The 27,762-nt window shown below is 34.5% G+C and overlaps 1 protein-coding gene across 6 annotated transcripts in view; it reads right to left on the minus strand.

The window, feature by feature from the left end:
* Positions 1 to 10,321: 10,321 nt before the first annotated feature.
* Positions 10,322 to 27,762, minus strand: part of LOC111062054 (solute carrier family 12 member 2-like) — a 184,199-nt gene continuing 166,758 nt past the window's right edge. For 4 of the 6 annotated variants that reach the window (XM_039435870.1, XM_039435869.1, XM_039435872.1 and 1 more), the window contains 5 exons: positions 27,421 to 27,623; positions 21,943 to 22,057; positions 16,708 to 16,871; positions 13,565 to 13,673; positions 10,322 to 10,917 (listed from right to left, as the gene is read on the minus strand). In XM_039435870.1, coding sequence (XP_039291804.1) covers positions 10,782 to 10,917; positions 13,565 to 13,673; positions 16,708 to 16,871; positions 21,943 to 22,057; positions 27,421 to 27,623 — 727 coding nt within the window. In that variant the 3' untranslated portion in view covers positions 10,322 to 10,781. The remainder of the gene's footprint in view (positions 10,918 to 13,564; positions 13,674 to 16,707; positions 16,872 to 21,942; positions 22,058 to 27,420; positions 27,624 to 27,762) is intronic. The other 2 variants (XM_039435874.1, XM_039435873.1) reach the window with 1 other exon arrangement.

The raw sequence follows: 27,762 nt of genomic DNA on the forward strand, positions 1-27,762 counted from the left end.
GATGAGAAAAATTAAGAGTCATAATATAATAGGGGTATTCACAATGTTGTTTTAGTCATCTAAAGTGCTATCTGATTGCAAATGATTTGCAATCGTCAGTCCCGGTAGAGGTGGGCATCACATTATACGCTGATGATACAACAATAATGTTCATCAACAACAGCCTCAATGAACTGGAGGTGGAAGCAAATCTACAGACAAATTCTGTTGTACAATATTATAATGAATCATTATTGTCAGTGAACCCTAAAAAAAGTAAGTGCCTTCGATTTGGTTTCAAACATTATGTATTTGAACCAGTAATTAGCATTGGTGACTCTATTGTGGAGAATGTGACAGAGGCGAGTCTGTTGGGAATGATTGTGGATAAGGATCTCTCATGGAATGCCCATACTGACAGACTGGCCAACAGAATCAGTTGCAGTTTATTTGTTCTGCGAAACATAGTCAAGTGTGTGCCCCCTGAGACAGGAAAAACGTTTTATTTCGCACTCATTCATCAACATATTGTATATGGAATTGAGCTCTGGGGTAACACGTCTCTGCAGAACATAAATAAAATATACATTCTGCAAAAGCGGGCTATTAGGTGTTTAGTGGGATTGGGGTTCAATCATCCTTGTCGAGATTATTTTAAAAGGCTGTGCATACTCACTGTACCTTGTATTTTTATTTTTAAAACTTTATTATATGTGATTAAGAATATGGGCAGTTTAACGACCAATGCACAGGTACATTCACACTTCACAAGAAACAGGAACAACTTTATCGTTCAGCCTCACAGGCTAACTCTTTTTGAGAAAAAAACTAGCTACATAGGGACAAAATTTCTAAACAAGTTGCCTGGTAATATAGATTTTAAGAGCATGACTTTCAAAAAAGATCTTCATAAGTTCCTTGTTGAAAAAAGTTTTTATTATGTAAATGAATTTTTATGTGACAATTATGTGTAATATCATATAGGCTATATCTATATTTTTATAATGTTAAATATTGAAGAGATTTTTTTTGTACATGACAATGTTCAATTGTATAGTTGTGATTCATAATGACTGTACTGTATTGAACAAATAAAAATTATTATCTATTATATAAAAGCGAAATGGCACTCACTCACTGACTGACTCACTCACTCACTCACTCACTCACTCACTCACTCACTCGCATAACTAAAAATCTACCGGACCAAAAACGTTCAAATTTGGTAGGTATGTTCAGTTGGCCCTTTAGAGGCGTACTAAGAAATCTTTTGGCAATATTTTAACTCTAAGGGTTGTTTTTAAGGGTTTAAAGTTCGTCTTTTAGCATGTATATTCTTCTTCTCCCAATCTCTTAATTATAATTGAAATTTCCATATCATATGTTACTATAGAACTATAATCTAGATAGAGTACCTCTTCGAAACAGTTGTTGACTGGCAACTAAATTAATAATTTTGTCAGATTGGCATTAAGTTGAGTTGATTTTGTTAGGTTGGCACCAAGTTGAAGATTTAAATGCATTTATCGCGGAAAAATTGATTGGGCACTGCTACTTCAATCCTGGTAATATTATATAACTAGCCGTCAGGCTCGCTTCGCTCGCCATATCCGTTTAGCCAGACGTTTAGTCTGGACCCCCGACTGGATTGTCCTAACATATGATAAAAATGCTCAAATGAAAAATGCTGATCTCATTCTTGGACGATCCAGTCGGGGGTCCAGGGGGCGGAGCCCTCTGGCTAGACGGATATGGCGAGCGAAGCGAGCCTGACGGCTAGTTATTATTAAAATTATTATTATCTGATAACTCTGAATTATTATGAGCATCGCTGTTTAGCATGGCCAAGCAGAAAGCAGTATTCTACCTATACTGAGGTCCCCATTAAAATGGCAGTATTTGATTAACATTGATGTTGCTATCCTTGAGATTGATAGCACTATCCTTTTCTAGCTCCGCAATGTTGCCAAATCAGTTTTCAATAATTTAGAAATATAATTAATCAAGGCAGACATATGGCAACGCTGTTTTCCTATCTTTATCCAATGTCATTATAACGTGGACCACGTGTCATTATAATTTCAGCATAGTACTGTCCATTTAGGTTGGTTGATTATTTTTATAATGTCCATTAAATCAGAAGAAATTGTTTTGTAGAGCATTATTATTGTATGCCTAATCTTGAACAAACTGTGTTGTCACAGTTTACAAATTTATTATTTTTTGTAATATTTTAAATAAACCCAGATTTTTCCCGACTTATATTTGATGAATTCAAGGCTTTGACAGTTAAACAGTTTTATGTTGAAAATGTAATTAAATATTTAATAAACAACTCATTAAATAGACATTACCGCTTGAGACAGTGGCGGTTTTGGGGGGGGGGGGCGTTGGTGGCGGCCCCCCCTTGACCAGGGATTTTTATTATTTTTTTATGGGGCCGTTTAAACACATTTGTTAGTGTAATTCATACCTAAATCTTTTGAAAAACTCGTACTGTTAAACAATAGGAATACGGCAAATAATAGAAATTGTATTAATTGCCGAACTGTTTAATAGAATATTAAGGTGCATACAGACTTTCGCTCTGCTCCGCACCCGAACGTCACTCCAGCAGAGCGATTGATGATCGACCGGGGAACGCGAGAAGATCTAACATCTTCCGTAACGTTCATGATGGGTGCGTGGGTGGAGCGACTGTGGTTCGATGGTGGTACGAGGGCGAAACGAGGGAGGAGCGTGCTCGGTGCAGGTTGGAAACATTTTTTCCGATCATTACTTTTTGAGATATGAGCGCCTAAAGTTTAAATTTTTGGGACAGAACATTTCAAATTCGGTAAGAGGTAAATTTATGAGATTTAGAGGATATTATGGTATTGTTGATCCAGTAAAACAAAAATTTTCTGTAAATATCAATTTTCAAGATAGTTATTCAATTTACTAAAAATAACTTTTAGTTGAGTTTGGTGAATTGAATAACTTTTACTACAGTGAGGTCCACGTTATAATGGCAGTGGATAAAGATAGAAGAATAGCGATGCCGATTCTCTGCATTAATTAATTATATTTCTACACTGTCAAAAACATAAATGGCATCGTTGTGGACCTAGAAAAGGATAGTACCACCGTCTTTGTCGAATGATAGACAAGGATAGCAAAACCAAATTTGATCAAATACTGTCATTATAACGTGGACCTCACTATAGATCAACAACACCATGAAGAATCTATCCTCTAAATCGCATGGATTTATATCGTACCGAATTTGAAACGTTCTGTCCCAAAAATTCAAAACTCAGGTGCTCATATCTCAAAAAGTAATGATCGGAAAAAATGATCTCCCGAGAAAACTTTTTCATTTTGATAGCTTGATGATATACAAATCGAAAAATCTGGTGTGGTACACTCACACAACTTTCCTTGCTCATTGAACTGGGAGCCTCATTCTTAAACGATAATAATTTAGAGAAATAACATAATGACGATTGGCGGCAACATAATTATTTGAAACTACGATCGTAGTGTATGTGTGTATATAATTATTGTTTTCAGAGTACTTTTTCCTTTGTGTAAATTGTGAAATCCGATGATTTTTTAAAAGTCGTCAAAACAGCTGTTCTACAGATGAAATATCTCGACTATGTGTTATTTTTATAGACTGCTCTACCTACCTACCTCATGCACGAGAAGGAGGTTACAAAGTACATTTCTCAAGGATGGGGTGAACCCCCCATTAGTTTCCCAGAGAGGAGACTCATGCCAGTTGATGGGGCTGATAAATAACTATACAGAGTATGAATTTGAAATAAATCAGTCGAGTAATTTTTGAGAAAATCGTGAAAAACATGGTTTTTCAGTAATTATCCGCCATTTTTCTCGAGAATATAACGCAGCTCCTGCAATTTTCCTAGAAATAAGACTCATGTCAGTTGATAGGGCTTATAAATAGCTATCCATGGTATAAATTTGAAGAAAATCGTTAGAGCCGTTTTCGAGAAAATTGTGAAAAACATGGTTTTTTAGTAATTATCCGCCATTTTTCTCGATAATATTACGCAGCTCCTGCAATTTTCCCAGAAATGAGACTCATGTCAGTTGATAGGGCTTATAAATAGCTATCCATGGTATAAATTTAAAGAAAATCGTTAGAGCCGTTTTTGAGAAAATCGTGAAAAACATGTTTTTTTAGTAATTATCTGCCATTTTTTCCGCCATCTTGAATTGAATTTTATTGAATTTCTTATTGTCGGGTCCTCATGGTATAAGGACCTTAAGTTTAAAATTTCAAGTCAATCGGTTAATTCGGAATGGAGTTATCGTGTTCACAGACATACACACATACACACACACACACACACACACACACACACACAGACCAACACCCAAAAATCATGTTTTTGGACTCAGGGGACCTTGAAACGTATAGAAAACTTGAAATTGGGGTACCTTAATTTTTTTTGGAAAGCAATACTTTCCTTACCTATGGTAGTAGGGCAAGGAAAGTAAAAACTTTGAAAAATATCACGAGTAGAAAGTTCATTTTTAGCCTTTGCACAGCCTTAAATGAACAAACCAACATCCTCTTCTCAGCCATAAAAGCCCAATATACACAAACAGCACACTAAAAATTGCCATTCTAACCTTCTACTTGTCTATGAGTAAAACCAGGAAGATGGCGGTCCTGCAAAAAGTACTCCTTGTCACAGTAAGAGAATGAATCCATTTATTGATAAATCTGACTGATAGTCGTTCTTTTTAATAGCAAAAAAGTGATAAAACAAGTTTCTTAACAAAAATTCATATTTCAACAAGATTTTTATTGTCATTTTCCATCAAATTTAACCTTCCGGTGGTCGCGCCATCTCAATCACACGAGCAGTCGCGTGTTGTATTTTATACAACATCCAATTTTCCAAGTGTTATGTACTATGTTTACTGTCTAAACATATTGATTAATTAATTGTATATTTCACTTTTTGTGTAGTTGAGAAGTTGATATTGTGGTAATTATTCATATTGAATGAAAAAGACTAAGAAATTATCAAAAAGCCACAGATTTATTGATACTTAACCGGTCTTTCCAAGTATCAATAAATCTGTGGTTTTTTGACAATTTCTTAGTCTTTTTCTTTCAATTGTATATTTACTTTTCCAATCTTTTTGGATTATTTTATGGATATAAAAATATATGTGGATGCGTTTATGAATATATGCTTATAAGAACTTTTTCCTTATTTTTACCTCTACTATCACGTATAAACTTCCGGTAGTCGCGCCCTACTCAATCACACGAGCAGTCGCGTGTTGTACTTTTTACAACATCCAATTTTCCAAGTGTTAAGCAATCTGTTTACTGTCAAAACATATAAATTATTGTATAATTACTTTTTCCATCTTTTTGGATTATTTTACGTCTATGAACATTTGGATGATTACCATTTCATAGCCCAAGAAGGTACATCAAACAAAGCCATCAATTCTGTGTTATTGGTTCGTTTAGTTTACAGTCTTTCCCTATCTTATGCACTGTGGCGACTAAATGGCACCTAAAGACTGAACCATTGCTCGGTTGATACTGCAACTCAGTGGAGTGATGGGGGGGAAAGTTTTGGAATGCATAGGTGACTCATTCACTGACACCACCCCATCCAATAGTGTTGTGCAGCAAAAAAACTGACACTGTTGTACTTTTTACAACAGCGCGACTGCCGGGAGGTTAAATATCATAGGCGTACAAGGAAAATGCACTAAGTTCAATTTTTCCAAACTTTGATTTTCCATTATTTTGAATTACTTGTATAAACTATGCATATTAAATCATAACAATCAAATAATTATCAAACGAATGAAGAATACTTTATTTCTTGCAGTATGATATTATTTTGTGAAAAATCACTAAAAGGAAAATTATGATTAATGTTGGAAATTAGAAATTGATTTCCTGAGAAATTTACTTTTATGGATTTAATGGATTTTCCTTGTATGCCCACGATTATTATCTACATTGAAAACAACCATCTTCATTTCCTACTATAAAATAATGTAGTTCAATTCAAAAGTCAAATATATTTTCACAATCTATGTAATTGCTCTATTGAACAGGAAATATTATCAAAAATAATTTGAGAAGTTTAGTTCCAAATACGTGACAGATAAAATAGGTCTGTATAAAAATGTTATTTTTATAAAATACATTGCAAGTTGTCACCCATTACTATTTCTTGATTATGAGTTGTTCATCAAATTATTCATATATTGATTTTTTACTACTCAGTTTTTTTGTTCAAGTGTGTTTATTGTGTTAATTCAGTTTCTCATGAATATATTCTAATAATAACATTTCATTGAAGCATCTATACATAACATTTAGGGCCTTTTGCACAGTGTAAGTTTAAGCCAAAGCTTAAACCAAATCTGGATTTCTTTTGGTTTAAACTAAAATTCCGTTTGCACAGTATCAGTTTAAACTCTGTATTGAGTTTAAACTCAGGAAAGTTTAAACCTGCAAAGCAAGAGGTTTGTTTAAACCATAGAGAAACAATAGCGTAAGTTTTTGTTATTGTTTCTCTATGTTTAAACCAAATAATTTGGATTAACTTGACATCTGAAAAGATTTGATGGGGAAACAGCTGAATCTGATAGTAAATTATTTTTCGACGGTTGTTTTTAATGCTTCTGTTGACGATAATAGTATTAATATTCAGGTTATAGTGAATCATTATTTGAATGTAAAAATAATATTGTAATGGAGGAATTGATAGAAGTTTTTAATGTGATTGATAAAGATGACTGCGAAGAAATTTTGAAACTGAGAAAAATTGGGCAAAAAACAAATAATTTAAATTTCTGGAATAGAGAATTTTTTTAACGGTTTTGCTTGAGTACAGCAACTGTTAATTTAGTATTTTGATTGAATAAACCATCACTTGATAGAAATTAAGACAATTTTTAACAGTGGTCTTCGATTAGAAAACATCTTTTTAATAACACAAAACTGAGATATATTGCTTTCGAGAGGTTTCTAATAAACGAGGAAGACCGTAGTAGATTCAAGCGTAACAAAATAACTTTTTTATCTTACATTCTGAAATATACTTTCTGGTGCCAACTAAACATAAGTTTTTAAAGAATTTCTTGATCGCATTCACTTTTATAACCGTACAGCTTACAGCTCTGTGGATTTTGAACAAGAAAATACTAAAATAGTAGCTACATAACCTCAATTTACTGATGGTTTGTAAACAAATAAAAAATTTCCTGTAAAAATTAGCTTTCCTGATATTATAAACGATGACATTCTATTACCAACTTAACGCTAAACTAGTTTATTTAAACTGGATTAGTAAATGCACTGAGAAAACCGATTCAAGTTTAAACTTTCAGATTAACTTAAACTCGATTAACGGTTAATCGAGTTTAGCAATCTATACTGTGCAAACTGCCCTTATTTCCCATAATTTTATAAATATTACAAACATTCAATTATTCTTCCATCTATTTTATTTATTAATGTACTCGTATTTTGATACCTAGATGTAGTTTCCAATAGATTCAAAGTTACATAGATTTATTGAAGTTTTTAAAGATAGTTTGACATCATCTCGGATTAAGCTCCTCTTTATTCTACCTACATATACATGGTGATTATTAATTATGGTAAAATAATTCAACCTTCCGGCAGTCGCGCTGTTGTAAAAAGTACAACAGTGTTGGTTTTTTTACTGCATAAAACTATTGAATGGGGTGGTGTCAGTGAATGAGTTACCTATGCATTCCAAAACTTTCTCCCCATCACTCCACTGAGTTGCAGTATCAACCGAGCAATGGTTCAGTCTTAAGGTGCCATTTAGTCGCCACAGTGCATAAGATAGGGAAATACTCTATACGGGGACTGTAAACGAACCAATAACACAGAATTGATGGCTTTGCTTAATGTATCTTATTGGGCTATGAAATGGTAATCATCCAAATTTTCAATATAATTCAATCCAAGAAGATGGAAAAAGTAATTCTACAATTAATTAATATGTTTTGACAGTAAACAGAGTACATAACACTTGGAAAATTGAATGTTGTAAAGAGTACAACACGCGACTGCTCGTGTGATTGAGTAGGGCGCGACTACCGGAAGGTTAATACGCGATAGTAGAGGTAAAAATAAGAATAAAAGTTCTTATAAACATATATCCATAAACGCTTCATTAGCGAGCTATACAGAGTGAAAGATTTCGCCCGGAATTCAGTTCCTCTGGTGAAATACTCCGATGCTGAATTGTCATATGGAAAAATATCTGAAAAATAGAATAAAAGTAGTCTGAAAGCTGTAGTGTGAGTAGTTTTTGAGAAAAAAGTTGAAATATGCAAAAAATCTAAGTAGAAAAACAAAGACTTCTACGTTTGATGCCCAATAACCTTCTTTAATGACCAGTATACAAATAATTTTTCGCAATAAAAATTGTAGAGAATTTGATTCTGAAAAGAATTATGTAAGCTGTGTAAACTAAATTTGAATAAAAGTTAAATAAAATGTATTCTTATGTAGTACATTACACCACAAAAATTTGCTGTTTTAAGAGGAGAGAACTAATAACTCATGGATTTTTTGCATATTTCAACTTTTTTCTCAAAAACTACTCACACTACACCTTCCAGACTAGTTTTATCCAATTTTTCAGTTATTTCTCTCATATTAATCCATCATAAGTTTTTCAAAAACTAGTCCCCAAACAATTCAGCATCTGTGTATTTCACCAGAGGAACTGAATTCCGGGCGAAATCTTTCACCCTGTTTAGCTCGCTAATGAAGCGTTTATGGATATATGTTTATAAGAACTTTTTTTCTTATTTTTACCTCTGCCATCACGTAATTATTTTACCATATATTGAGAATCACCCTGTATAATATAATAACTCACTCCACTTATAGTAACAGTTATAAACCATTATATTATTTATACAGAATACCAATAGAATATAAAAAATTAAAGCGTTCTTATACACATCTAAACATTATAAAAATATAATAAACATAAAGACAACATTTCAAATTCAGTATTTTAATAATTATTACTTCCAGTTTATAGTATTATCAAGATGGAACATTTCTGAGAATCCAATCTACCTAACATCCATCAAGTTGGTGAATTTATATACATAATAGAAAAAATTGCAATTTAATTTTCTAGTTGATCATTCATTTAAAATATTGCTAATTCATCGCCATGAATCTCCATATTCACTAAAATGAATCAAAAATTGAAACGTGATGATTTTTCGAAACTGAAGGATGACGATTCAGAGCCGTAGGCTGCTCACATGTTATATGAAATCAAAATTTAATTTTTAATTGCAACGAATTTGTATATTGCTTATTTTTTAATTTTCTCCTAGATTCTAAGTATGCTAACAAAATTAATGTTGTCTCAATAAACTCCAAATCTCTCCAAGGAAACCCATTAGATTTTCATATAATAAACTTTGTCTGTTATTCACAATTTTTGAATTATTATCAGAAACCAGAAGTAGAGCTTACCAATTCATATCTATTTAGCTTTCAATATATTGTAATATTCCTGAATACAATATGCTCATTAAAATGATATTGAAAAAACACTTTCAAGTAGGTATTTGTACTTGTTTAGTATACCACGTTTGATACTTTTTTCAAAAATCTGAAAAATCAGTAATAAAGTTTACTAATCGATAAAGTTCAAATTGAAATTATATTTTCAATTAATAGAAGGTATTACCATAGAGAAACAATAGCGTAAGTGGATATCCCATGGTATAGGGCGTTTATGTCGCAACTTTTACTGTTATCTCAAGCCGACTACTATCGATTATTGTCGAATTTTACTGTTTTGTTGGGGTGAGAGTGTATGAACGGCACAATATGAGAGACTACCAGTGTCACACATCTTCACGGCAAAGAATTACATGAACTATCGGCTTGAGATAACAGTAAAAGTTGCGACATAAACGCCCTATATACCATGGGATATCTACTTATGCTATCGTTTCTCTATGGTATTACCTTACCATAGCATAGCTTGCATGCAATACTGTTGACATATATCATGTATGACAGACAATGTGAGTTGGTCAAGCCTAATTTATGACAATAAAAAGATTATATATAGATTTACCAGCGATTTCTTATATTAAAATCTAGTTATTTTCAATCTGGGATCAGTTTTTGAGGATAAATAAACGTACGTGATATCGGATGCACACGTTAAACTGTCGGTCCCGGCTGAAGTATGACAGTCGTAAGGCTTAAATGATATATTCAGATAAGGTGGAACTTCCGTCAGGGACTCCCCACCAATAAAAGCCATACATACGAATATGGTTATTAATGTCTGATCAACACTTATGCAAATGGCTTGTCAAGAATATTGTTGACAATCTTGAATAGTATGTTGGTTAGATACATTCTAAATACTATATCTAACACAGAAATAACATGTAGGCTATCTAGAAATACACTTACATATTATATCAATCTTAATATAATAATATAAAATTGAAGACAGATTGAACCATACATACAGGTTAAGAGTATACTCTTTCGGAGAGTAAACAAGAAGTAGGCAAATGTATCTAAGAATAGGTAAAATAATCTAGTTGAGAGATGAGGATATCTAGTAGATAGGCAGAGAAATCTGGTGGATAGATGGAGATATCTAGCGGACAGATATCCAATGGAGGATAGGTATCTAGCAGATAGGCAGATATATAGTGAGTAGATGGATAAATCTTGAAGATACCCAGTAGATAGGCAGAGATATCCTGGTAGATATCTACGAGTAGAAGGTGAGTACAGATTGCTGATTGCCTCTGACGAGCAGAAATGGAGGCATGTCATGGGTAAGCAGCTCCAGCCACGCCATATACAGAGCAGCCGGCACCACACTTTTGCGAGGCATTGGCAGGGTCCTGCGAACAAATCAAACATCCTTGTAAATACAGTGAGATCGAGAAGCCTGCACCACACTTTTCCGAGGCATTTGTAGGATCCAGCGAACAAATCAAACATCCTTATAAAATACAGAGATCAAAAAGCCGGCACCACACTTTTCCGAGGCATTGGCAGGGTCAAACGAAAAAAACGCACAGGGTCAGGGCGAACAAATCAAACATCCTTATAAATACAGTAAGATCGAAAAGCCGGCACCACACTTTTCCGAGGAATTGGCAGGATCCAGCGATCAAATCAAACATCCTTATAAATACAGAGAGATAACCTGTCGTGGTCTCCAATTTTGATTGATTTTTATCAAGTAATTTTAGCTGAGGGTGATACCCGCATAAGCCCTGGCCTTGTGCGAGAGTAATTAACCTAACCTTCCGGTAGGCGCGTAGAAGCACTCCGTGCTGCCAGGTAATTATTCTTAACAGGATGGCATTCATTTTACAAAGTTGGGACATTCAGTAACTACAGTTGGCAACACTGGTAATACAATCCACATACTATAGTAAGGTCCACGTTATAAAGACAGTATTTGCTCAACTTTGAAATTGCTATCCTTGTCTATCATTCGACAAAGCCGGTGGTACTACCCTTTTCTAGGTCCACAACGATGCCAATTATGTTTTTGACAGTGTAGAAATATAATTAATTAATGCAGAGAATCGGCATCGCTATTCTCCTATCTTTATCCACTGTCATTATAACGTGGACCTCACTATAGATGTTGTTCACATTGATTGTTTCAGTCGTGAAACACATAGACACGTCCTACAGGCAGCACTATGTGTTACTAATTTTCAATTATCCATATATATGTTATTTTCCAAGAGACTATCCCATTTCTTTCAAGTTATTTATTTATTTATTTATTATTTTACAAAGGCGACTTTCTAGAAGTATTTAGCCTAGAAGTATTTTAAGCCTAGGTGATGATGATGTGATGAATGATAATACAATGAAGATAGAGTTATGAATGAATAAAAATTATAGGTAATGCTATCCACTTGAATTGATTTGAGTCCACTTTTCAGTCCAGAAATAAATAAAATAGAACTTTTGAATTTGATTTGATTAAAAAACGAATATAATAGACGAAATAACTAAATAGTTCCATTATCGATTATTATATGTGCCTTGTATGAAGTTTTTTGATATTTTTACAATAGCTGAAATTGGATTATTCTTTTAACGTGATCAGTATTTGTATTCAATTCAATGAGTAAAGATTTCCAGTATATTATTATTAAAAAAAATATTATAACATGTTCAAAATATGACTACAATCATCCAAATTGATTATAAAATTACTTTTCCTCCACCTACTGTCTAAAGTACTTACTTTACTCCCTGAAACCTAATACTAAAGTGTCACTTTTTCGCTCTCGGTAGTAAAAAACAGAAAAACTCCCTAGGGAGTAAAAGTGACTCCATTTAAATAACATGGGAAGCATCTCTATTTCAAAAACTCATATTGTAATAGGTTAGAAGGTCTAAGCTCAGATGAGGAAGCATAAAGAGGTGTCTGTCATTGAGTCAACTGAATTCAATACCACAACCAGAAATTTGATCAACTCATGAAATATATGTTTGTATGATATTATATTCTTAATATTAGTAGACGATAAAGATTTATACAATTTTTAAAATATCTTATTCTATTCAAAATACCAGCCAACAAATATTTTTGATCTACAATTCAAATCTGAACCGCGTGATCTGGAGTCAGCCATTTTTGGTAGCCCAGCTGATATAATTGTTACACTTGGCCGATAGATAGCGCAATCAGCAGAGCCTATCAGACGACCGGTTTTTAGGTTTTAGATTTTAGGTTATGTTGTTAGGAAACATTGTCACCAATACGTAAGTTATTAGAATGATTTAATTTGCAGTTTCTATAAAAAAATGTAGATGGAGGAAAAATGTTGTGTACATCACGAGTGAAAAATACTTTTTCTCCCTCAGGAAAATTGTTGCCCTCGGCTTCGCCTCGGGCTTCAAACTTTTCCCTCAGGGAGAAAAAGTCGTACTTTTCACTCTAGATATACAAATAACTATTTCTCCCTCAGGAAAATTGTTGCCCTCGGCTTTGCCTCGGGCTTCAAATTTTTTCCCACAGGGAGGAAAAGTCGTACTTTTCACTCTAGATATACAAATAACTATTTTATTATATAAACATCCTTTTTCTTCTAGCCTGAGCTGTATGAGGCTTAGAAACAATAGTGAGGTCCACGTTAAAATGGCAGTGAATAAAGATAGAAGAATAACGATGGCGATTCTCTGCATTAATTATTCATATTTCTACACTGTCAAAAACATAATTGGCACCGTTGTGGACCTAGAAAAGGATAGTACCACCGGCTTTGTCGAAAGATAGACAAGGATAGCAAAACCAAAGTTGATCAAATACTGTCATTATAACGTGGACCTCACTATAGGATATTTCAGAGGCAGCACTCAGTGCTGCAACGCGCACACTCATGTAAGTTTCAAGGACGCGCTCACCGGAAGGTTAACTAAATGATGAGGAATTATCGTTCCTGGCCTTGTGCGAGAGTAATAAACTGAATGATGAGGAATTAAAGTTTAGGTGTGTTCCGAACCATGACTACTCACATGACAACCAATTCAGCATCTGTTGAGTTCTCCAGCAGGAGCTCGCGGAGTCTCAGATGTCGGTTTGTCTTATCCTTTGTGGCCATCAGATCGGCCTCTGTTATATAGCCTGAAATAACAAATCATTATTATGAAAGTATCCACATCTTGAAACAAATCCCAATCACTAATACCATAGAGAAACAATAGCGTAAGTAGATATCCCATGGTATAGGGCGTTTATGTCGCAACTTTTACTGTTATCTCAAGCCGATTACTGTCGATTATTTTAGATTTTTACTTTCCTTGCCCTATTACCATAGGTAAGGAAAGTATTGCTTTCCGAAAAAAATTAAGGTACCCCAATTTCTTAATTTCTATACGTTTCAAGGTCCCCTGAGTCCAAAAAAGTGGTTTTTGGGTATTGGTCTGTATGTGTGTGTGCATGTGTGTGTGTTTGTGTGTGTGTGTGTGTGTGTGTGTGTGTGTGTGTCTGTCTGTCTGTATGAGTGTATGTGCGTCTGTGTACACGATATCTCATCTCCCAATTAACGTAATGACTTGAAATTTGGAACGTAAGGTCCTTACACTATAAGGATCCGACACGAACAATTTCGATCAAATGCAATCCAAGATGGCGGCTAAAATGGCGAAAATGTTGTCAAAAACAGGGTTTTTCGCGGTTTTCTCGAAAATGGCTCCAACGATTTTGATCAAATATATACCTGAAATAGTCATTGATAAGCTCTATCAACTGCCACAAGTCCCATATCTGTAAAAATTTCAGGAGCTCCGCCCCATCTATGCAAAGTTTGATTTTAGATTTCCAATTATCAGGTCTCAGATATAATTTAAACGAAAAATTTCGAGTGGGAAAGATTTAGCATGAAAATATCTTCAATTAATGTCCAGTAACATTTCTCCTAAAATTGAAAATAAGCTTGAAATTTGAGAAAATGTGATTATTCAATAATTGCAAACTGTTGATTCTATTGAATCATTCACTATGAAGAGATAGCAGATCTTGTGTGTATCCAGCGTTATTGTCCTGTCACCAGCTGGCTCAGATCTTTGAATAGTAAACTAGTATGTGCGGGAACATTAGCGTCAGGTGATCAATTTTCATAACGGCAAGGAAAGTTGTGTGAGTGCGCCACACCAGATTTTTTCACTATGTACACTGCAGCCGTTGAAAGAAGTAGTTCCTCCTTGTCCATATCACCCATCCTATACTGGGAGTGATATGATATAGATCAAAAGATCAAAACTGATATTGAAAGATTGATAGGTTAGTAGCTGAAACTCACAAGCCAACTGCACAAACTGAACTGGGAAGAATTTTATTTTGCTCGTTTGCGCAAATTTGGCTTGCGCAAGCCAGTTTGAGTAAATGGCTTGAGCGTCTGAACCCGGCTTTGGGCCCACCGCAAAGTAGACCCACGCCAATCCACGAAAAGCAACCCACGCCGTGGGATGTTTTGTAAACCATTGCTAGGCTTCTTCAGACATCTGTGTAATACATGCAATGAATAATCCACTTGTCAGCTGATTGATTATGAATAATAATTCTATAGCAATGGTTTACAAAACATCCCACGGCGTGGGTTACTTTTCGTGGATTAGCGTGGGTCTACTTTGCGGTGGGCCTTAAAGACCATAGATCCCTAGATGGAGGAAGCTCCCTACACACAGAGATTCTTCATGAATGAGAGAGTTGCAACGTATCACCAACAATGGAAGGAGCATGTTGAACGGATGTCAGCTGATAGGCTGAGTTGTGCTAAAAGGACATAACTCCTAAAAGCTCCTTGTGTATCTTTTCGGATACAACACGTTGCTTTTGAGAAGATACAGAAGGGTATCTGTTGCTTATGGAAAGATACATTACAGCTCCTTGTGAATCTTCTCGGATACAACACGTTGCTTTTGAGAAGATACAAAAGGGCATCTGTTGCTTATCTTGTCTTCTTGTAGTGTTTTCATGTTTCAGTATTATTTTAATTTGTACTGCTCTCTTTACGAACACACAGCTAGCGCAAAAATCTGACTTTGCTGGCTGTGCCAAATTATTTATTATAATACTAGCAGGTAACCGGTGCTTCGCAAGGGTCTTTCTTAAAACTTGACGTAATGGAATCAAGAAGAATTCAAAATAGGCCTATAAGAATTCTCGGTTGATTAAGAATTTATAATTATGCAAAATTTCAAGTTAATCAGTCCAGTAGTTCTGACGTGATAATGCGTCAAACATAATTCCCTATACTTTACACCTGTATAGGCTACGTTTATAATCCAGTTCTTTCCTTTATTATAGTATAGAAGATGATACATGGATGGATGATCATTGTTATTTTAATAAAAGATAGAATAAGTTGGATAGTTTCCCTTTCAGAGGGAGTTTTGACAACCCACAAAACTCATTTTTCATTTGAAGATATAACGAAAAGGTGCATATGACTTTATTTTTTTGCTCAGCTTGCCAAAATACCCCTCATTCCAATATTAAAATTTTCGACTGACTGTACAGTGAGTCAGTCATTCTATCAGGGCTCGAATAATTTTGAAATTTCAATTAAATGAGAATAGAAGAATATAATTTCTTTATGTAAATAACAACACCTTCATTCAAAGACATATTAACTGCATGCGTTTTCATATTGCCGATATAGCATTGATGAAACTGTAGACGTTTATTTAGCACTTTGTCTCAAAAATTGTTCTAGCTGAAAAATTAATAATCCATGCCACGTGTAGGCCTAAACATTGCATCAGGAAAACGAAGTTTCAAAACTATGTTTTCCAGGTAGAAAGCATTATAGAAACAGATGTTCCTTATTTAATTTCGACCATATGATTTGGTGATTTTTTAATGAAATCGAATGTACCATTAATGAAATTTAAACATTAATTCTGAAAAATCTAGAAGGAAAATTAAAATTTGGTATTCCAGGTGCACGAGATTGATATTTTTAGAATCTATGTGCAAAATTTGGAGATCTAAATCATTCCCGTTTTTCCGGTATGCAATCCACAAGTTGACATGTTTTGATGCGAACAAACACAACCCTACTCTCTCATTATATAGATTTACATTTTGTCTTATGTATCTTGTATTAAGGCAAAAAAAAAGAAAATATTCTATTGTATAATATCATCATTCTCACCTTGATCCTCCTCTTTGCCCTCCTCATCATTTTCAGGTGCTTTCAGGTCTTTGATGAGGTTCTCGAAAAACAAGGTTGTCTCCTCTTGAGGCTTCTTTGTTATATCGGGAATCAATTTCAGGTCGGAATAATCGATTCTGAACTTTGCCAAAAGACTTGCCATACTGAAACACAATAAATAACATGTTTATTGATTCTAATAATAAATAGTTTCTACAAAATTATGGTATTATCATAGAGAAACGATAGCATAAGTAGATATCCCATGGTATAGGACGTTTATGTCGCAAGTTTTACTGTTATCCCAAGCCGATAGTTCACATAGTTCTTTCCTATGCAGCTGTGTGACGCTGGTAGTCTCTCAAATTGTGCCGTTCATACACTATCACTCCAACAAAACAGTGAAAATTGACAATAATCAACAGTAATCGGCTTGAGATAACAGTAAAAGTTGCGACATAAACGCCCTATACCATGGGATATCTACTTACTCTATTGTTTCTCTATGGTATTATCTAGTACTACATTTATCTTCCAAATTCAAAATTTATTTTGACCTGTAAATCGTTGGTAATGTGACGCATATGGTGAGGTCCAAGTTATAATGGCAGTGGAGAAAGATAGCAGAAGAACGTTGCCGATCCTCTGCATTGTCAATGCCTTCTATATACGGTAGCTGTTGCAGGTTTATTGATGTAATATTAACTGTTCATTCTCGTTGACCGAGCGAAGTGAGGTCTAAGATTCAAGTCGACGGTTTGGCATTTCTCTTAATGTTTTTATGTTGCGCATTTACAGCGGAACGCGGTAATAGATTTTCATAAAATTTGACAGGTATGTTCCTTTTTTAATTGCGCGTCGACGTATATACAAGGTTTTTGGAAATTTTGCATTTCAAGGATAATAAAAAATGAAAAGGAGCCTCCTTCATACGCCAATATTAGAGTAAAAATCTGGTGTGGCGCACTCACACAACTTTCCTCGCCGTTATGAAAATTGATCACCTGGCACTAGTGTTCCCGCGCATCTCAAGTCTACTACTATTCAAATTTCAAAGATCTGAGCCAGCTGTGACAGGACAATAACGCTGGAAACACACGAGGTCTGCTATCTCTTCATAGTGGATTATTTAATAGAATCAACAGTTGCCAAGAGTTTGCAATTGAAATAATAACATTTTCTCGAATTTCGAACTTATTTTAAATTTTAGGTGAAAATGTAACTGAAAATTAATTGTAGAGATTTTTATGCTCAATCTTTTCCACTTGAAATTTTTTGTTTAAATTGAATCTGAAGCCTGATAATTGAGAATCTAAAATCAAACTTTGCATAGGGGCGGAGTTCCTGAAATTTTTTTATACTATTAAACGAGCAACTTCTGTTACATGTTTATATTTCACTTGGATCTCGAAAACGGCTCTAACGATTCTCACGAAATTCAGAACATGGTAGGTTTATAATATAAAGATTCGATTGCACTAGGTCTCATCCCAGAGAAAACTCTCTGAAGAACATTAAAAGGATAATTATTATTCATCCTTGGGAAACAGCTGATATTAATTATATCGTAGTCTGTTGGTGATGGAAGTGAGTGAGCGAGTTCATGTCAAAATTACGACTCAGCTGTTAAACTTTTGTAATCATTCTATCAGGTACTTAGTGCCGGTTGCGAAAAGCCGGGTTATTTTCAATCCTGATTAATTCCAGTGAATCCATCTTTTTGAAATGGTCTTCTCTGTATTGATTCACGTGAAGTTAATCAAGATTAAAATTTCACCGGCTTTTGTGCAACTGGGCCTTTGTGAGGGAAATTTTTGCATTCCTCTGGGAATTAATCTCAATTTACTGTGATTAGATAGAACATTTCTGTATGAATGTTGTTATAATTTCTTCTTTCGTAATAAAGTTTTTATGCTTTTCTTCTCCAGAGCGAAGCTCGGTCCCCGATATCAATTATTAACTCATTAGCATTTGAATAATTGCAATATCTCAGTAATTACCATCCGTAGACTGGCTGGCCGCTATGGGTTCATATAAAATGAGCAATGCTATACAAAGATTGTCAGTTTGTTGTAAGGGTAAGCATTCGTGACTGGCAATTAGGAGGTACCGGGTTTGATTCCCGGGCTGAAAAATAGTTTTTGAATAGTAGCGCTCATCGAATTTCCATCTAACTGTTAACCATGTTGTCAATATTTATTATTAATAATAAATAATTATAATTATTATTATCATTATCATTATTTATTACATTCCACAATCACAATATTAAATGAATGATTGGGAGAGAATCAACAGGATAGACCCAAAACTGTTACTCTCCCTAATTTTGGTTAAAACAGTCCAAATGAGGTTATTAAAACTTATAATTATAAGATTAATAATTATATATAAGATTTTATAAAAATCACAAGAATTTACAGTCCAAATATACATTGTACTAAAAATTTTGTATCTGGGTTGATCAGAAAGATGAAATAAATTTATTATTATTACACTTGAAAATGCATTAATAAATTAAAAAATATTCAAGTTTGAAGCCAGAAAAATTTGCAGTAGCAGAAGTCTTCGGGGTGATTTACAGAATTTAATTTGGATTTTCGTTTAATAATAATTATCATAGTTCATATCCTAGATTTGGAATCCTATTATATTAAGCGAACAATTTCTGTATATTTATATCTGTTTTTTTTTACATCTGGTTATTTTTATATCTGGTTATATTATTTATATCTGGTTATTTATGTTCAACGGATCTCGAAAACGGCTCTAACGATTTTCACGAAACTTGGAACATAGTAGGTTTATGATATAAAAATTTGATTGCACTAGGTCTTATCTTTGGCAAAACTCGCTGAACGACATTAAAAGGATAATTCATCCTTGGCTGAAACAGCTGTGGATAGTAAAAAAGTGAGTATGTGAAAAATCAAAATATCGCATCCCCGAAATTCATAAGCTGACGTACAGCCAGCTGTGAAATATAAACACGATCAATTTAGAGAATTGTGTTCAGTTTATCAATAAACTAGTAGTTATGTGAACAGTAGACCTCACTCCGTATTCTCATCCACAAGTACCTGATTCAAACTATAGACCTTATGAAAATACAGCAATAGAATGGCTTATCCACACATCTGTGTAATCACTTGTCAGCTGATTTATGATTAATAATTCTATAGTCTGATTTTTACTCTAATATTGGCGTATGAAGGTGGCTCCTTTTTCCTTCTATATTATCCTTGAAATGCAACATTTCCAAAAACCTTGTATATACGTAGATGATGCGTAGTTGTAGTATACGTAGTTGTAGATGATGCACACCTTAGTACTATGTATGAGCGAGGGGTAAGGAGCTCAGGTATCCGGATGTACAACTTATTGCCATCTCACATAAAAGAAAAGTAAGGTAAAGCTTTCAGATTTTTATTGAAAAAAGAGCTGCTATCCATGTGCCTACTCAGTGGAGGAATACAAAGATTTTTACAAACCTCAAGATGGAGGTTTAAGAAGATAGATAACATGTTGCTGTTTGATTAACAAATCGACATATCCTTATACCCCTTTTACAGGTGGTCGGTGAATGAAATAATAATAATAACAATACGTCGACGCGCAATTAAAAAAAGGAACATACCTGTCAAATTTCTTGAAAATCTATTACCGCATTTCGCCGTAAATTCGCAAAATATAAACATTAAGAGAAATGCCAAACAGTCGACTTGAATCTTAGACCTCACTCGCTCGGTCAATAAAAATAACGAGCGAAGCTCGGTGTCCTGATATTGTTGAATAAATTGAAATAGGAACCGTTTCGGCGTATTATGCCTGTGAAATTAATAGAATTAATTATTTAATTAAATGGAATAAATAGGATAAATAAAATAAATAGAATACAGTCGAAACTCTCTATAACGAACCTCCACTTAACGAAATCCTCTACACAACGAATTTTTACCTGGTCCCATGACATTTTAGAGTTTTGGCTGCTTATTTACCTCTATTTAACGAATTTCGGACCTCTCAACAACAAAGTTTTCTCTTGACCTCAACATACAAAATGTAGTGTGTATAGGAAGCAGACGGTCTTTTTCAAAGAATTGTTTAATTTCAGCAGAAAAGTCAATAGACTGAAAATAATGGAAATTCAGGTAGGATAGACAGTCAATAGAGGTTGAAACACATGTCGGACATTGAATGCAAGTTACTGGAAAATGAATTCCAAGAAGTTGTAATGTGTAGACAAGGCAGGTGAACGAACGACTGGACTTTCTTGCTTTTGTAACACATTTCAATGAGTGTGAATGAAGTAGAAAAATATTGCTACTGAATATGTACTTTGATTAAAATCCACTAATAGTACAAACCAAGCTTTCTGGAAATAAATTGGTGAGTTTACTTACTTATACCATAGAGAAACAATAGCGTAAATAGATATCCCATGGTAGAGGGAATTTATGTCGCAACTTTTACTGTTATCTCAAGCCGATTACTGTCGATTATTGACAATTTTTACTGTTTTGTTGGGGTGAGAGTGTATGAACGGCACAATTTGAGAGACTACCAGCAACACACAGATGCATAGGAAAGAACTTCGTGAACTATCGGTTTGGGATAACAGTAAAAGTTGCGTCATAAACGCCCTATACCATGGGATATCTACTCACGCTATCGTTTCTCTATGCTTATACATTCTATAAATATCCAAAAAACACGTTTTTTTTTAAACAGCAAGAATTTTCAAATTTCCATATTAATATTGGCCTAATAGGTACCCTACCTACGTTCGCGTTTATATGTTTTATGTACCATATTCATTCATTTACGGCCGTGATATGATATTACAAGATCCATAAGATCGTGGAAGTTTTCTTGACAGAGCAACCTCTCAATAACGAATACCTCTCTGCAGCGAATTTTTTCTCAGGATAATCGACTTCGTTATACAGAGGTTCGACTGTATATAACATAATTTAAAAAAAATGGGCAGTGCACAATTTTAACAAGCCAACAAGCTTTCTATTTCTCTATTCTTATTTTTTATAATCTGAGTATTGAAGAGTGTAAATTTATCTTGAAAAGTGAAAGTGACATAACCAACATTTTGATTTGGACAGTATAGTACCTATAAATTGGAAATGGGACAGTTTTGGGCATGATCCTGTTGTGCCTTTCCTCAGATTAAGTATTTGTAGACAATGTGAATAAATAAATAAATAAATAAATATGACCTACTTTCTTTGCTCGAATTGGAGTTCATCCTTCTTATTGGCCAGCGTGAATACTCTCAGTTTACAGTTGGACCATTCACTTCTCGTCTGAATCAGGTAGGGCAACAGAAGTGTCAAACCTATAACACAACATGCTCAATTCAAATCAATCTATACTATAATAAATAAAAGAACTGGCTTATACACGTAGGGAATAGGAAAATTATGTTTGACGCATCATCACGTCTCAACTACTCAACTGATCAACTTGGAATTTTGTATATATGTTCTTAATTAACCGAGGATGGTTATAGGGCTATTTTCAATTCTCAAAGATTTCATTACGTCAAGTTTTCAGTCTCAGTCTGTCAAGTTAAAAAGCAATGGACCCTTGCAGAGTACGGTACAGACTTTCACTCTGCTCCGCAATCGACCGTCACTCGAGCAGATCGATTGATGTTCGACCGGGGAGCAAGAGTGGAACGCGAGAAGAGCTAACATCTCCCGTAACTTTTATGAACGGTGCGAGTGCGGAGCGGGTTGGAGGAGCGTATATCTGTACGCACCTTTACACTCACACAACTTTCCTCGCTTATTGAACTGTAAGCCCCATTCTTAAACGAGAATAATTTAGGGGATTAACATAATGACGATTGGCGGCTACATTGCCGGTCTCACAAGGTGTCAAATGTATCACTTGATATTAGAATAATAATAATAATAAGCATCTAAACCATATTCAAAACTACGATCATACATTCTGGTCTGTGTGAAATAAGTTGAGACTTGGCCCTCCATCCAAGAAATTACATGGTTGCCAATTGGCTTACAGCAGAGGTCTATAAATACAGGTCATGACACTCGTGTTCCTAAAGGTGCGTACAGGTATACGCGCCGCGAACATGAGCAATTCACTTTTAATCAGCTGACTATATCTGTATTTTTACAGAAACTGTAAGATACAGATATAAAAAACTTGACATCAGCTGATTAAAAGTGAATTGCTCATGTTCGCGGCGCGTATACCTGTACGCACCTTTAACCTAGCTCCGCAGTGCAGGCTGGATGCTTGTCTGACTCGGACTAGGCGCTGAGACAGCAAATAATAGCAGCGTTGGTGGGAATGCGAGCGGCCGCAGTAACACCTCCCACCCAGCAATGGTCGGCGTAGTTCCGCCTAGCGGACAGACGAAAGATCAATCCAGTCGGTTATTTGATCCCTCCAGCCAGGCTCAGCCAAGCAGCCGAGACAAAAGAACAATGGAGTGACGGTCTTATTCGCGTTCATCAGCAGTTTTCTTTCTCACGACTATTTTTATTTTTGTGTTGCCTATAAACTCCAGTCACCAGTAAAAAGTTTCCAGAAACGTGGTGTACTACAATATTGATGAATTTTCATGATGATTTTTAATTATTTAAAAACATTGTTGACATTCTGAGCCTTTAGGCTAAACTTGGGGTCGCTGAGAACGAATCTGCAATCAGAATTTCTCTATCACGAAAAATAACGAAAAAAACCCAGCTGTTGATCTTCCGGCAACCGTTAACAGTCATCCTGCAATGCGGCCGAAACACTTCCAAGCCAGACACCCATCTCAAATGACAACAACGCCAAGCTGTGAGAAACCATTCTGCACTGCGGCGCTAGGTTTACGGAGCGGCCATTTCATGGGGTCTTTATGACAGTACATTTGACAAACCAATCTAATTCAATTTACTCGTAACAAAATTATGCATTTAAAAAACACTATTCTAGTTCAGATAATATGTGAATTCAGGTTTTCAATTTTTTAATAATGAAATTATAATACTAATAAATGCTTCAATTAATCATTTTATTCATTATTAAAAATTGTTTTTATTCTTGAAACTTGAGGATTATGATTCATAAGGCATTGGAACAAGACAGGAATATGCGAGGACAACTTCAAAAAGAGTTTAGAGTTCCCGATCAATTAAATCTAAGAATCAACAATTCAGTTCCTAGTTGGAATCTAAATATTATTATTCTGTCGGAACAATTTATCTTACAATTCAAAGCCAAGCAATATTCCTTGAACAAAATAACAAAATAACACATCATGTTGATCAATCTATTTAAGATAAATCACGAGTAGAAAGTTTATCAATATTACAGCCTTAATATTGACAACAAATAAAATAAACAATCTTTCTGTCGATGACAAAGATTGTTCAAAGACAGAATACTGTTCATTGAACTTTTAATTTAAAAACTCTAAAATCCTGATCAATATATGATTCATATACAGAGTGATTCTAAATTATGGTAAAATAATTTAATACGTTTTACAACCGTTTGTTTTATTTACCGACGAGGCACAATTTACAAGAACAGCTATCGTTAACGTCCACAACCAACATATTTGGGCAGATGAGAATCCTCATGTCATCAATCCTAATCGTCCACAACATCAGTTTTCAGTAAACATTTGGGCAGGAATCATAGGAGATCATCATCTTCTGTTCGAGCTTCCTCCCAGGCTTAATGACATAATCTACGGTAATTAAAATTTTTGAGAGAGGAGCTATTCATCTTATTGAATGAAAAAAGACTAAGAAATTGTCAAAAAACCACTGATTTATTGATAATTAGAAAGACCGGTTTCGGTTGTTACACCATTGTCAATCTCTGATAAACTGATCAACTACACAATCTCTATTAAATGCTTAAATTAACGATATCTCATCTACACAAAAACTATTCATCTTACTTGAAGATGTACCTCTTCAGTTGCGCCAAAACATTTGGTTTATGCATGATGGAGCTCCAGCACACTTCAGTGTTGCTGTTCGTGAACACCTCAGTCACAGCTATCCAAATCAATGGATAGGCCGAGGTGGGCCAGTACCATGGCCAGCTAGGTCACCAGACTTAAATCCTTTGGATTTTTATCTTTGGGGACACTTGAAAACCTTAGTATACAATACTCCGATTGATACCATTGAAGAACTCCGATTAAGGATTTTGAACGGAATAGAAATGATAAAGCAGACTCCTGGAATATTTGAACGGGTCCGACAATCAATGAGAAGACGTCTGAACATAAGCATTCAGAACAACGGAGGTCACTTTGAACATCATCTTTAGTCTTTTGGTATAAGTTTAATGTCATTTAGATATGTTACTTTCATATACAAATAAATTTTTCATAAAATACCGAATATTTTATTTGCAATCAGCTACAACCTATGAGTTATTAGTTCTCTCCTCACAAAACAGCAAATTTTTGTGGTGTAATGTACTACATAAGAATACATTTTATTCAACTTTTATTTGAATTTAGTTCACACAGCTTACATCATTCTTTTCAGAATTAAATTCTCTACAATTTTATTGCGAAAAATTATTTGTTTACTGGTCATTAAAGAAAGTTATTGGGCATCAAACGTAGAAGCCTGTGTTTTTCTACTTAGATTTTTTTGCATATTTCAACTTTTTCTCAAAAACTATCCACACTACAGCTTCCAGACTAGTTTTATTCAATTTGTCAGACATTTTTCCATATGAATCCAGCATAAGTTTTTTTCAAAAACTAGTCCCCAAACAATTCAGCATCGGTGTATTTCACCAGAGGAACTTAATTCCGGGCGAAATCTTTCATCCTGTATAGCTCGCTAATGAAGCGTTTATGGATATATGTTTATAAGAACTTTTTTCTTATTTTCACCTCTACTATCACGTATTAAATTATTTTACCATTATTATGAATCACCCTGTATAATAAATACTACATTGAATTTTTATTTTTGAAATTATGCATTTTAAATATATGTATTACAGTTGTTATGAATCCATAACATTAACTGTTTGAATTGCTTTACTTGAAGCCTTGACGAAATTAATGTAGCCTAAGTTACAGTGTTAATACTACTTAGCCGTACAAGTGCTCTACTAATTTGAAAAGCCATACCGTAACTGCAAAATTATGATTTTAGAGATTGGATTATTTTTTATGAAATTTTGAGGTAGGAATTCGAAAAACTAGTTTATGAAGACGTTTCTTTGATACCAGCTTACGGTACTCATCTACATATCTCTGAGTTCAAAACAAGAAGGCAAAGTATGATAGTCAAAAAATAAAAAACTAAAGCCGGTATTAGACGGTAATATTTCTGTCATATGCAGATCAAATTAGATAAGTTGTACGAAATCATATTTTCATCTTTTTTCATGTCATAGAACTAATACCGGCCTAACATCACACATAACCGGCCTAACATGATCATATAATATAAGCTGATGTCTATAGTTCATTCCAGTCACGATTGCAATACCATCATCATCATAAATATCATAATTTTAATGAAAATTATAGTCACAGAAATCAATTTAACTCACAAAAGCACACCTATTCCTGCAGTGGCAGACAGGCGATAGAGGCTCTTCTTGCCTCTCTCTTTGGTAGAGAGTTAGTGGGGAGGATATTTTTAATATTCTTTCCGAAGAATGGACATTGACATGTCCAAAGCTCCGCCAATTTATATACATGCATTACAATATAATTATCTATAGTTATTATATTACAAATTACTTTTTCATATCATATACAGTTCAATAATTATTTTCTTAGTCTATATTATGTAAATTCATCTATAATGTTGCTGTATTGTAAGCTATTGTATATAAGTGTATAAACCAGTATATATTGTAATCTACATAAATAAAGTACCCTTAGTTCGCCGTGTAACACATTGAGAGCGCTGAAAGCACACCAACAGCCGCTCTATGGTTTACTACATTTTAGCTCGTTGGTCCCATATGACCAGGTGACAACTATAAGGATGCTCATAGACCTATTTTCAAATCTTCAAGATTTCAGTAGGTCAAGTTTTTAATCAGTCCCTCGCGGAGCATGGGTTACCTGCTATAGTGAGGTCCACTTTATAATGGCAGTGGATAAAGATAGAAGAATAGCGATGCCGATTCTCGGCATCAATTAATTATATTTCTACACTGTCAAAAACATAATTTGCATAGTTGTGAACCTAGAAAAGGATAGTACCACCAGCTTTGTCGAATGATATATTGATTGATTGAGTACTTTATTTATGTAGATTACAATATATACTGGCTTATACACTTATAAACAATAGCTTACAATACAGCTAAATTATAGTTGAATTTACATAATGGAGACTAAGAAAATAATTATTGAACTGTATATGATATGAAAAAGCAATTAGTAATTTAATAATACAGTAATTATATTGTTATGCATCTACATAAATTGGCGGAGCTTTGGACATATCAATGTCCATTCTTCGGAAAGAATATTAAAAATATCCTCCCCATTAACTCTCTACCAAAAGGATAATAGGAAAATAGACAAGGATAGCAAAACCAAAGTTGATCAAATACTGTCATTATAACGTGGCCCCCACTATAGAGGATAGATTCTTCATGGTATTTTTGAACTAGTAGAACAAAAAGTTTCTGAAAATATCAATTTTTACAAATTTTTAACAAAATGTGTGAACTTACCGCCATCATCGTACAGCCACCACACGTCAATGTGGCCCTTCTTGCGTTTGCGTTGGAACTGGGTGATGGAATGCAACACCTCCTTGGGGAGTTCTGTGCCGCCGATACTCCTGCAAGAAACAGGCGACGTCTGTTGCTCAGTAGGCGGATGGTTGTTGCTGTTAGTCGACTCATGCACAGTACCCAGGCGACCGACTACTTTACTGCTGACGCCAAGCACGGGCAAACACAGAGAGAGCAGCACAAGAGAGAGAGAGAGAAAGAAAAGTTAGAGAGCAGGCACCCAAACTAGGTTCACACCAACGTTACGGGGTTAGGATTAAAGTGTAAGTTAACTTAGGT

The sequence above is a fragment of the Nilaparvata lugens genome, chromosome 9 (genome assembly GCF_014356525.2).
Source record: "Nilaparvata lugens isolate BPH chromosome 9, ASM1435652v1, whole genome shotgun sequence".
Taxonomy (NCBI): domain Eukaryota; kingdom Metazoa; phylum Arthropoda; class Insecta; order Hemiptera; family Delphacidae; genus Nilaparvata; species Nilaparvata lugens.